General features: G+C 55.3%; 1 protein-coding gene and 2 gene segments (V, D, J or C); all 3 read left to right on the forward strand.

Annotated features, from left to right (window-relative positions):
• The first annotated feature begins 895 nt into the window (after positions 1-895).
• Positions 896-2,010, forward strand: LOC130263918 (T cell receptor alpha variable 4-like). The segment is given in 3 exon segments: positions 896-947; positions 1,412-1,706; positions 1,827-2,010. Coding segments are annotated over 3 exon segments (531 nt in total).
• A 1,167-nt stretch (positions 2,011-3,177) lies between these two features.
• Positions 3,178-4,974, forward strand: LOC130264139 (uncharacterized). The gene is made up of 2 exons (XM_056512157.1): positions 3,178-3,642; positions 4,486-4,974. The coding sequence occupies exons 1-2, from the start codon at positions 3,363-3,365 to the stop codon at positions 4,932-4,934; spliced, it is 729 nt and encodes a 242-aa protein (XP_056368132.1). The 5' UTR covers positions 3,178-3,362; the 3' UTR covers positions 4,935-4,974.
• A 690-nt stretch (positions 4,975-5,664) lies between these two features.
• LOC130263919 (T cell receptor alpha variable 26-2-like) lies at positions 5,665-6,809 on the forward strand. The segment is given in 3 exon segments: positions 5,665-5,716; positions 6,211-6,505; positions 6,626-6,809. Coding segments are annotated over 3 exon segments (531 nt in total).
• The last annotated feature ends 4,274 nt before the right edge of the window (positions 6,810-11,083 follow it).

An 11,083-nucleotide genomic window follows, 5' to 3' on the forward strand; every position in this document is an offset into this window, starting at 1 on the left:
CGTGTTGCTCAACAAGTGAAATGCATTGATCACACTGGAGATGCTCTCTGCTGAACTGCCCCGAGCATTCCAGAGCAGCATTTTCCCAGACTCAGAAGGAGCCTGAGTGCAGTTGAACAATGATGTAGCAGCTTTCAAGAGATTTGTGCAGGGAAGGGGCACTGCAACACAGCCCCAGCTTCTTGAGCCCTCTTTTTCCAGCTGCTCTGAACATCATGTTCTGCTAGTACCAATTGCCGGCCCCAACAAGGATGGTATCACCCAAGTTTGGACTTTTAACTTAATTCTTTTTGAAATGTTGGCAATGACTCAGCATGACTGCGAGTGCTCATACAATCACGGGCACACAAACACAAACACACTAACAGAAACACACGGACACAAGGACACACGGACAGGTTTCTCCAGCCAAGTGCACAGCTGCTCTCCCCTGTGCTGCATCAGCTTGGTTTCGTGGACAAGGAAAAAGGATGAGGCTTCATGACCACCTCCAGCATCCTGTGTGAGGGGATTTCTTTCCAGTGCCCGGAAGGACGAATCAGAAGTGCTCACATGACAGCAAAGGGGAACGTGAGGGAACAGATTATGGGAGTGAAAGAAACACGCAGACTGACAGTCTTGAGCTCCGTGACACCAGCCCGACTCCTTGCCATGCACCCCGGCCCCGCCTCTCCCGCAGAGACCCGACGCTCGCCCCACTCCCACCGCTCTCGCCTCCTTTCTCTGTCCGGACTCTCCGAGCAGCGGCGGCGCACGGCTCTGCCCTGGGGCGGAGCTGGGGGCGGTGGAGAGAAAAGAAGAGAACTGGAGTGGAGTATTGGCAGAGGAGGTGGCAGGGCCGCAGCAGAGAGCCGGGGCTGAGGGCACAGCGCTGCTCGGCCGGCGGAGCGGCGCCATGCGGCGGTGTCGGGGCGCGGGGCTGGCGGCGCTGGCCGCGCTGCTGCTCGGTGCGCGGGGGTGGCTGTGGAGGTGGCAGTGGCTGTGTCTGAGTTTCCTGGCCTGCCTGGGATGAGCACTCGGCTTTGCATTTGTCTCTGGCACTCCTGCCCCTCCTTGCTTCTCTTTCACACACTGCCCTTAACCGACCCCTCCTCAATGAATCCGTTCTCTCCCACATCCCCTCTTGTCCGACTCCATTTCTTTAGTCATTCATCGATTCATTCAATCATCTCCCCAGCCGTTCATTTCAGACTCTCTTCCTTCATTCCACTCTTCCCTTCTGCATTCTGACAATTTCCCAAGATATCCCACATTCTTACCTCCAAGTAATCACTCTCCGAGAAAGAGGATCTCCATCCTATTCTCAGAGCACATCCCAGCTACCTGTGGTCTGTCCTCCACTGCCCTTTCCCATCTCTGCGTGCACGGATTTTGGTGATCATAGAAACTGATTGTATTCTCTCCCGTACAGTTGCCGTGGCCAGAGCACAAGTACGACAGGAGCCGACACTGGAGACCACCGAGGGCACTGGAATAAACATCAGCTGCTCACATTCCCAAATACAGACCAACGATTGGATCCAATTGTACCGTCAGATCCCGAGCGGAGGATTCGAATTCCTCGTGAGCGCTCACAAAGGGGTCAGAGAGCTGCCGGACATTGCAGGAAAGCTGTCGGTGTCGGAGGACGGGCGTTGGAGCGCGCTGTGGCTCGGGTGGCCCCGGCGCGGGGACGCGGCCGTGTATTACTGCGCGCTGGGCCACGGGCAGAGGAGCCGGGGCTGCGGCCGGGCACGAACCGCCGCGGGCGGGGCCGGGCGGGGCCGGGGGCACAGCGCCGCCCGCGGCCAGCAGGGGGCGCTGCCGCTCCGCCCGCCGGGCCCCAGGCGGCTCCGCAGCTCCTTCGTGTGCCCCGAGCCCGCGGGGGCACAGCGACACCGCACAGCCCGCCACGGCCCCGACACACGGCTGCCAGCCTGCCTGCTGCGGGACACGGCCGCCACACACGGCCCGCCCTGCCCTCGCTCCCTCTGCACTCGCACTGCCATGTGTAAGGAAGGTGTTCTTTGAACCCCACCTGAGGCTGCAATCAATTACTCTACATTCTCTTCTTCATCCACAGGTTTTTCCAAACACCCTTGGATGTGAGTCCAGCATCTGCCCGAACTATTAGAACATCTGGGAGGGAAAGCATAAAATCTGTTGGAGTAGAGAAGTGTTTCAAAACAGCAGAGGGCTCAGTCACACATTGGTCCCTTGTCCATCATGTTAGTAAGTTCTCAGGCATCCTGAAATGCAGCTTCCAGGGTTTGGCAATGCATAAAGTTTTGGAAGCAGACACTTGAAACAATGAACTCCACAAGTGGTTTCTGTCCTGACACGTGCTCTAGAGACCAAATTTCCCCTGGGGGAAAGACCCTTTCAGCATCTTCAAGAACTCATTGCAAAGTTCAGCAGAGGCCACACTAAGCGCATGTGAAAGGCGAGAGTGTCTGCTTCTCCTAGGCTCACATCACGTCCACTTTCCTTTAAAAGGGAAGGACAAGGAAAAGGGAAAGCGATGACCAAAGCACACAATGACACCAATGTGGCAGTGATAAGGGTGATAAGGGAATGAAAGGGGCAGCTCAGAGCTCATCAGCCTCTAATTGATGAGCCTTTAGGAACCAGCGGCTGTGGCTGTGAATTGGCTTAGGCGGAGCTTTGTCACTGGCAAAGGGTTAGAGATGAATCCAGGGGACATGGAATCCCAAAGAAAGGAGAGACTGCCAGTGCTGTGTCTCTGGGACCAGCAAGGATGGTGGCAGGTTTCTTGTCTCAGGACAAATGCTGAGAATAATCTGCATCTCCTGGTACACGTCTTACCATCTTTCATATGCTCTGAAGGCTAAGGAGGCACAATCGTCGAAGGAGTCACTAGAAGGATAAGCTTTCACATGGAAAACTTGTGACAAGCTCAGAAACCTCCAATTCTCTAGAAACCTCCTTCTAAACCAAAGTGTGGTGCAACATCTGTATGAAAATGTTCTTATTACACCCATTATAATTACCTACATCATTGTTCACATCATTTCAGAAAATTTTTTTTTTGACAAATCCCTTTTATAGAAAACCCAAATGACCTGTATATGACAACCCTGAAGCTGATAATAAATAAAGGCTAGGAGTCAGGGAGCTGGGAGAGAGATGTTCATAGCAGGCAGGGGAGAAGGGGCAGAGACCGAGGAGTTCCCTGCTTACAGAGGAAATTGCAATGACCCCAGACAGGTGAGAAAGCTCAGCAGGGAAGAAGCCCCTGAGCTCCCCAATGGCCAGCACGGGGTGTGCAGCAGAGCTGGCCAGTGCAGCTGCGGAGGTGAGGACTCCACTGCGAGCTGAGCGGGAACAGCCCCTTGCCATGGCTGAGGCCCCAGAGGCACGGAATGCTCCCAATGCCGCTGCCTGAGGGAGCCACGGGGGCTGCTGCTGGAGCAGCGAGAAACGCAGCACGAGCAGTTCAGGCACGCCAAGGACAGGCCATTGCTCTGCCTGCTGCCGCTGCTGCTCCCGCTGCTCCCGCTGCACAGAGGCGTTTCCGGCACCTCTGCTATCTCGGGGCTGCCACGAGATTTCTGACTCTTCCTCACTCGGCAAACACGCAGCTTGCTCTCGCCATGCACCTCGCACATCTCATCCTCACCGTCTTCCTGGGACAGCTCCTCGGTAAGTCCTGTCTGTTCCACAAGGCACACTTCTTCTTATTCCTTCCCCAGGAAATCCTCGATAGCCCGTTCAGGATCGTGTTGAGTAATGTCAGTGATTAGCAGGGAAAGGCTGAGAAAAGTCGGCTCCTCTTTGTGGTTTTGCAGGTATTTAATTAAGGTCTTCGATTTCTAAAGGAAAAGGGAAGGGAGAGAAGAGAAACCTCAGACCCAGTCTGGATCATTTCTCTCGCCTTAAATTCATCTCCCTCTGCCTCTCCCTTTTCATCCTCCTGCTGTCTCCTCAGGAGATCTCAGCTGTCTCTGCAGTGATATATTGCTCCTGTTTTAATGTCAATTCACAGACCTTCTAAACCTGCTCCAGCCACCTCCAAGTTCCCATTTCAATGACATTTACAGGGTGTCCCTTTTTTCCTCCAGAGTGACACAACTCTGCCACAGCTTCCAGTGTTCTTTGGGCTGGCAGCACAAACAGGGCTCCCTCTTTCCAGTCTCAGCTCTGTGTGTACTCAGGGATCGATGAGCCCTCGAAGATGACAGGGATGGTGAAGAAGAATGAATCCTTTCCCTGAACATCAGTGGGCTCCTCAACCTGATTGAGCACAAAAAATTCAGACTGTTTGCAGACTGTCTGAGCAGTAAACTAGGAGCAGGGACAGAGCCCAGCACTTGCGAGGAATTTGCTGTGCTGAGAGCCCTGACACCCTACCCAAAATCATTCTCTCCTGCCTCTCTGAAAATCTCAGGTCTTCCCTGCAGGACAGAGAGCTTTCTCCATCAGGATTTTATTTTTTTCTGTCTGTAGTCCTTCCTTCTGGAGCTGCTGACATTGACTTTCTTTCAGGCACCTCGGGACAGATCACGGTCATCCAGGAAGATGGACAAGTCACAGTGAAGCAGGGACACACCTTCCACACCACCTGCAAATACCAGACCAGTGGTTCTACTGCCTTGCTCTGGTACCAGCTGCGGAAAGGCCAAGCCCCCCAGCTGCTCTCCTATCAATCAGGGACTGGCCCCAGGCACAGCGGCCGTATCACCACGCACCTGAACATCACGGGGGAATCCAGTGTGCTGAAGGTGGAGGAAGTGGAGGGCTCTGACAGTGCCTTGTACCTGTGTGCTGTGCAAGACACCCTGGTGCAGGGAGCTTCCTGGGCTGTGCAACAACCCGGGGGAGGGAGGAGAGGTGTCTGTGGAGATCTGAGGTTGGGGAAGGGACGCAGATGTCACCGCAGAGCTCACCAGAAGTTGCATCGCATGTGTGTGCAATGGTCTGATGGTTTTCACTAAGTCAATTGTGACGCTTCCCTTGGGAAAATATTCTCGAAAACTTGGAATGATTACTGCATTGTGAAGTGTCTAATTAAAGAAAAGTATCCCCTATGCATATCTGGGACCTTGTTATTCCACAATCCAGCCCTGCAGCCTTTGGTCCCAAATATCCTCAAGCAGAGCCCAGGACTGGTTCTGTCTTCCTGCCAAGTTTGCATGGACACACATCAAGCACACATATCTGCATGGCTCCACACTGCTCTGCACAAGCCTGTGTCTGTCCCTGTGTGTCCCTTATCGGGAGGGAATTCCCTGACTATGGCAGGGACACGGAGCACTGCTCTGGCCCTGCATAGCACAGAGCAGCAGCTTGCCAGGCTCAGCAGGAGCCCGAGTGCAGCTGAGTGCTGACGGCAGCTGCTCGCTACAGATGTGTGCAGGGAAGAGGCGCTGAAATGCAGCCCCTGTGTCCCGAGCCCTCACTTTCCTGCCCCTTCAAAGCTTACACTAGCGTGATATGGATGGATGTGCTTGCGATGCAGCGTGTGTGGTGTGTGGGATGGGACACAGGTGTCTCCTGTCCCCGGCCATGCCAAACGTCCTTGTGTCGCTCGCTGTGCCGCTGCTGGGAGAGGCGGGGGCTGAGGCCGGCCGGGGCGGAGCTGTTGGCGTGGCAGAGGAGGCGGCAGGGCCGCAGCAGAGAGCCGGGGCTGAGGGCACAGCGCTGCTCGGCCGGCGGAGCGGCGCCATGCGGCGGTGTCGGGGCGCGGGGCTGGCGGCGCTGGCCGCGCTGCTGCTCGGTGCGCGGGGGTGGCGGCCAAGGGGCCGCGCCCGGGGCTGGGCTCATCCCGCACGTCCCTCCAGGCTGCCCTCCTGCCTGCCTTCTTCACACACCTCTCCCATCCCGCTCTTCCCCCGTTTGTTCCTCCCACTCTTCTCCATGTCGTTCTCACTCAGAAATCCCCGGATTCTATTGTCTGCTCATCCCTGCAAAACATTGCTTTTCATAATTTACGAAATCACCTTCTTACCATTTATCTCTTCTAAGTTTTCTGGTTTTCGTGCTTTCTCCCATCTCCTGTCATTCTCAAGTGACTCTTCTGAGCGTCCTGTCGTTCACGCATTCATCTCTCCCCAAAATAATCATGGACACTTCTGTTCCTGCTTATCTTGAAATCCTCTGGGAACAGTTTTCCTCCCCGTCTCTGTACGTTCCTGACAGTTTCTGCGAGCTTTGTTCTCTGCCGCACAGCAATGTAGGATTTCATGCTTGTCTTTCTTCTGTCCCCGGCAGTGGCTCCAGGCAGAGCCCAGGTGCATCAGGACCCATTCCTGGAGACCACCGAGGGCACCAGCATCAACGTCAACTGCTCACACCCCAGCAAAGTGAGCGGAGATTACATCCATTTCTACCGTCATCTCCCTGGCCAAAGCCCCGAATTCCTGGCACTCGCTGCTAGAGGGTCCAAGGATGTTCCGGCCATCGCAGGAAAGCTGTGGGTGTCGGAGGACGGGCGTTGGAGCGCGCTGTGGCTCGGGCGGCCCCGGCGCGGGGACGCGGCCGTGTATTACTGCGCGCTGGGCCACGGGCAGAGGAGCCGGGGCTGCGGCCGGGCACGAACCGCCGCGGGCGGGGCCGGGCGGGGCCGGGGGCACAGCGCCGCCCGCGGCCAGCAGGGGGCGCTGCCGCTCCGCCCGCCGGGCCCCAGGCGGCTCCGCAGCTCCTTCGTGTGCCCCGAGCCCGCGGGGGCACAGCGACACCGCACAGCCCGCCACGGCCCCGACACACGGCTGCCAGCCTGCCTGCTGCGGGACACGGCCGCCACACACGGCCCGCCCTGCCCTCGCTCCCTCTGCACTCGCACTGCCATGTGTAAGGAAGGTGTTCTTTGAATCCCACCTGAGGCTGCAATCAATTACTCTACATTCTCTTCTTCATCCACAGGTTTTTCCAAACACCCTTGGATGTGAGTTCAGCATCTGCCTCAAACAGTAGAATATCTGGGAGAGAAAACATTAAATCTGTTGGAGTAGAGAATCTTTTCAAAACAGCAGAGGGCTCGGTCACATCCATCTTCCACCGGATACACATTGGTGCCTTATCCATCACCTTAGTAAGCTCTCAGGCATCCTGAAATGCAGATGCCAGGGTATTGCAATGCTGAAAGTGTTGGAGGGCGACACTTGAAACAATAAGTTCCACAAGAGATTTCTGTCCTGACATTGCTCTAGAGACATTCCATTTCCCATAGGGACAGGAGCCTTTCAGCATCTTCAAGAACCCATTGCAATGAGCAAGTTGAGCAGAGGCCACACTAAGGGCGTGTGAAAGGTGAGAGTGACGGCTTCTCTAAGGCTCACACCACTCCCTTTTTCGTTTAAAAGGGAAGAACAAGGAAAAGAGAAAGAAAAGCACACAATGATACCAATGTGGCAGTAGATGATAAGGCAATGAAAGGGACAGCTCACAGCTCATTAATTTCTAAATGATGAGCCTTTAAGAATCAGCGGCTGTGGCTATGAATTGGCTCAGACTCTGCTTTGTGAGTGGCAAAGGGTTAGAGATGACGAGAAAGGAGACAGAAGCCCCAGGAAAGGAGAGACTGCCAGTGCTGTGTCTCTGGGATCAGCAAGGATAGTTGCAGGTTTCTTGTCTCAGCTCAAATGCTGAGAAGAATCCTCATCTCCTGCTACATGTCTTACCATGTTTTCTCTGCTCTGAAGCCTAAGAAGGCACAATGTTCAAAGGAGCCCGTAGAAGGATAACCTTTCACCTGGAAAATCTGTGACAACCAATGCAACCTCCACTTCTCATACGAAAGCATGGAAGAGTGGAACACCTGCATGAGAATGTTCCTGTTAGAGCCACTATCATTACCTGTATCATCGGTCACGGAATTCCAGGAAGGTATTTTTTGATATAAACCGATTTGAAAGGAAACCAAAATGACGAGTATGAAATAACTCTGCTCGCTACAGATGTGTGCAGGGAAGAGGTGCTGAAATGCAGCCCCTGTGTCCCGAGCCCTCCCTTTCCTGCCCCTCCAAAGCTCCCGCCCGGCTCATGTGGATGGATGCGATTGCGATGCAGCGTGTGTGGTGTGTGGGATGGGACACAGGTGTCTCCTGTCCCCGGCCATGCCAAACGTCCTTGTGTCGCTCGCTGTGCCGCTGCTGGGAGAGGCGGGGGCTGAGGCCGGCCGGGGCGGAGCTGTTGGCGTGGCAGAGGAGGCGGCAGGGCCGCAGCAGAGAGCCGGGGCTGAGGGCACAGCGCTGCTCGGCCGGCGGAGCGGCGCCATGCGGCGGTGTCGGGGCGCGGGGCTGGCGGCGCTGGCCGCGCTGCTGCTCGGTGCGCGGGGGTGGCGGCCAAGGGGCCGCGCCCGGGGCTGGGCTCATCCCGCACGTCCCTCCAGGCTGCCCTCCTGCCTGGCGGCTTCACACACCTCTCCCATTGCGCTCTTCCACCGTTCCTTCCTCCCGCTCTTGTCCATGTCGTTCTCACTCAGAAATCCCTGGATAATATTCTCTGCTCATCCCTGCAAAACATTGCTTTTTTACAGCTTAAGAAATCAGCTTCTGATCGTTTATGTCTTCTAAGTTTTCTGTTTTTCGTGCTTTCTCCCATCTCCTCGCATTCTTAAGGGACTCTCCTGAGCATCCTGTCGTTCACGCGTTTCTCTCTCCACAATAGATTCCTAGACATTGCTATTCCTGCTGTCTTGAAATCCTCTGGTAACTGTTTACCGTCTCTCTACGTTCCTGATTGTTTCTTCGAGCCTTGTTCTGTGCACAAGGGCAATGTCGGATTTCAGGTTTTTCCTTATTCTGTCCCCGGCAGTGGCTCCAGGCAGAGCCCAGGTGCAGCAGGAGCCATTCCTGGAGACCACCGAGGGCACCAGCATAAGAATCAACTGCTCACATCCCAAAAAACAGACCGTGGATTTCACCCATTTCTACCGTCATCTCCCGGGACAAAACTTCGAATTCCTTGCATCTACTGCTAGAAGGTCCAAGGATGTTCCGGCCATCGCAGGAAAGCTGTGGGTGTCGGAGGACGGGCGTTGGAGCGCGCTGTGGCTCGGGCGGCCCCGGCGCGGGGACGCGGCCGTGTATTACTGCGCGCTGGGCCACGGGCAGAGGAGCCGGGGCTGCGGCCGGGCACGAACCGCCGCGGGCGGGGCCGGGCGGGGCCGGCAGGGGCCGCTCCGCTCCCGGCAGACGCCGCTGGGCGGGACCGGCACCGAGACGAGCCTGGAACCCGCGGGACCCCGACCGGGAGCGAACACGGGCCTGGCCTTCCATGAGAGACCCCTCCGAGCTCAAGGATGCTGCCCTGCAGAGTTTACAAAACAATTCTGATGGTCAGAAGCATTTCTCCAACGGCCAAGGGAGTCGGGGAAGGTTTTTTGAGCGTGTTATCAGCCCAAGAAATGCTCAGGAGATGTTGGCTGGTTGCTCGTTGAGGAAGGGGACCTGCTGAAATGACAAGGAAAAGGCTGCCACAGTCAGTGCATTTTTGCCCACATTTTTCCTTCAGTCTGCTCTCAGTTCCATCACATCGCTGAGCTCTCCTGAAGCTTTCTTGGAATAAATCAGTATTTAGAGTAGAGGAAGAAGTAATTAAAGAGCTACTGCACATACACGAGTCCACACTGTCACAAACACACCCAAAGAGTAAGTCATAGCCCTCCATTTTTGAAGAGATGTGTGCAAAAACTTTTCCAAAGCAGACACAAGCACTGACACTTCTCCTTCTGGCACATCCCCATCGATGTGCAAACACTCACACTCACTCCCATTCCTGCTCCTGCACCCAAGTCTTTGCACGCACATTTACGGGAACATTCCTGACCAGAGATGTGCACTCAATAAAGCACATCCCAGGATGTATCTATTCCCAAACACGCATACACCTTGCCTTCTTCTCTCCACAGCTCACCCTGATGCTCACCGGCTTTTCCATCCTGATGGGTCAGCACTGGGCTGCTGGTTTCAATCCTGCCCTGTTAGAACTGCCTTCAGGAAAGTATTCGGGCCTCGTTGGACATCTTACCCTCTGTTCAGCCTGCGAGTACACAAACTATGCCATGGGATTGCCTGACTCCTTGTCCTTCCTCACAAGGCTCCAGCCCTGCTATTGTTGGTCCCAGGTCTCCTCAGCAGCGTCAATGGCTGGATGTGTCTTTTCCTCTCTTCCTGGTTTGTGTGTTTTTGTGTTCAAACAGGGAACACAGGAATGCACGTGGGAGCACAAATTTGTGCATGAATTCACCCCAAAGTGCAGGAGCGTGTGTGTGTGTGCCTGTGCGTCTGTGTGTGTGTGTGTGTGTGTGTGTGTGTGTGTGTGTGTGTCCTGTTGTGTTGCTGAACAAGTGAAATGCGTTGATCACACTGGAGATGCTCTCTGCTGCTCTGCCCTGAGCATCACAGAGCAGCATTTTCCCAGACTCTGAAGGACCTTGGGTGCAGTTGAACAATAATGTAACAGACTGCAGGAGATTTGTGCAGGGAAGAGGTGCTGAAATGCAGTCCCTGCTTCCTGGGCCCTCCTTTTCCATCTGCTCTGAACATCACGATCTCCCACTATCAATTGCCGGCCCCAACAAGGATGGTATCACCCAAGTTTGGACTTCTTAGCCTAATTCTGTTTGAAATGTTTACAGTATCTCAGCATGACTGTGAGCACTCACACAAACACAGACACACGGACTCACAGACACATGGACACATGGACACACGGACAGGTCTCTCCAGCCCAGTGCACAGCTGCTCTCCCCTGTGCTGCATCAGCTTACTTTCGTGGACACGGAGAAATGCTGAGGCTTCATGCCCACCTTCTGTATCCTGTGTGAGGGGATTTCTTTCCAGTGCCCTGAAGCACGAATCAGGAGTGCTCACACGACAGCAAAGGGGGATGTGAGGAAACAGATTATGGGAGTGAAAGAAACACAGGGACTGTCAGTCCCGAGCTCCGTGACACCAGCCCGACTCCTTGCCATGCACCCCGGCCACGCCTCTCCCGCACAGACCCGACGCTCGCCCCACTCCCACCGCTCTCGCCTCCTTTCTCTGTCCGGACTCGCCGAGCAGCGGCGGCGCACGGCTCTGCCCTGGGGCGGAGCTGGGGGCGGTGGAGAGAAAAGAAGAGAACTGGAGTGGAGTATTGG

Source organism: Oenanthe melanoleuca, chromosome 27 (genome assembly GCF_029582105.1).
Source record: "Oenanthe melanoleuca isolate GR-GAL-2019-014 chromosome 27, OMel1.0, whole genome shotgun sequence".
Classification (NCBI taxonomy): domain Eukaryota; kingdom Metazoa; phylum Chordata; class Aves; order Passeriformes; family Muscicapidae; genus Oenanthe; species Oenanthe melanoleuca.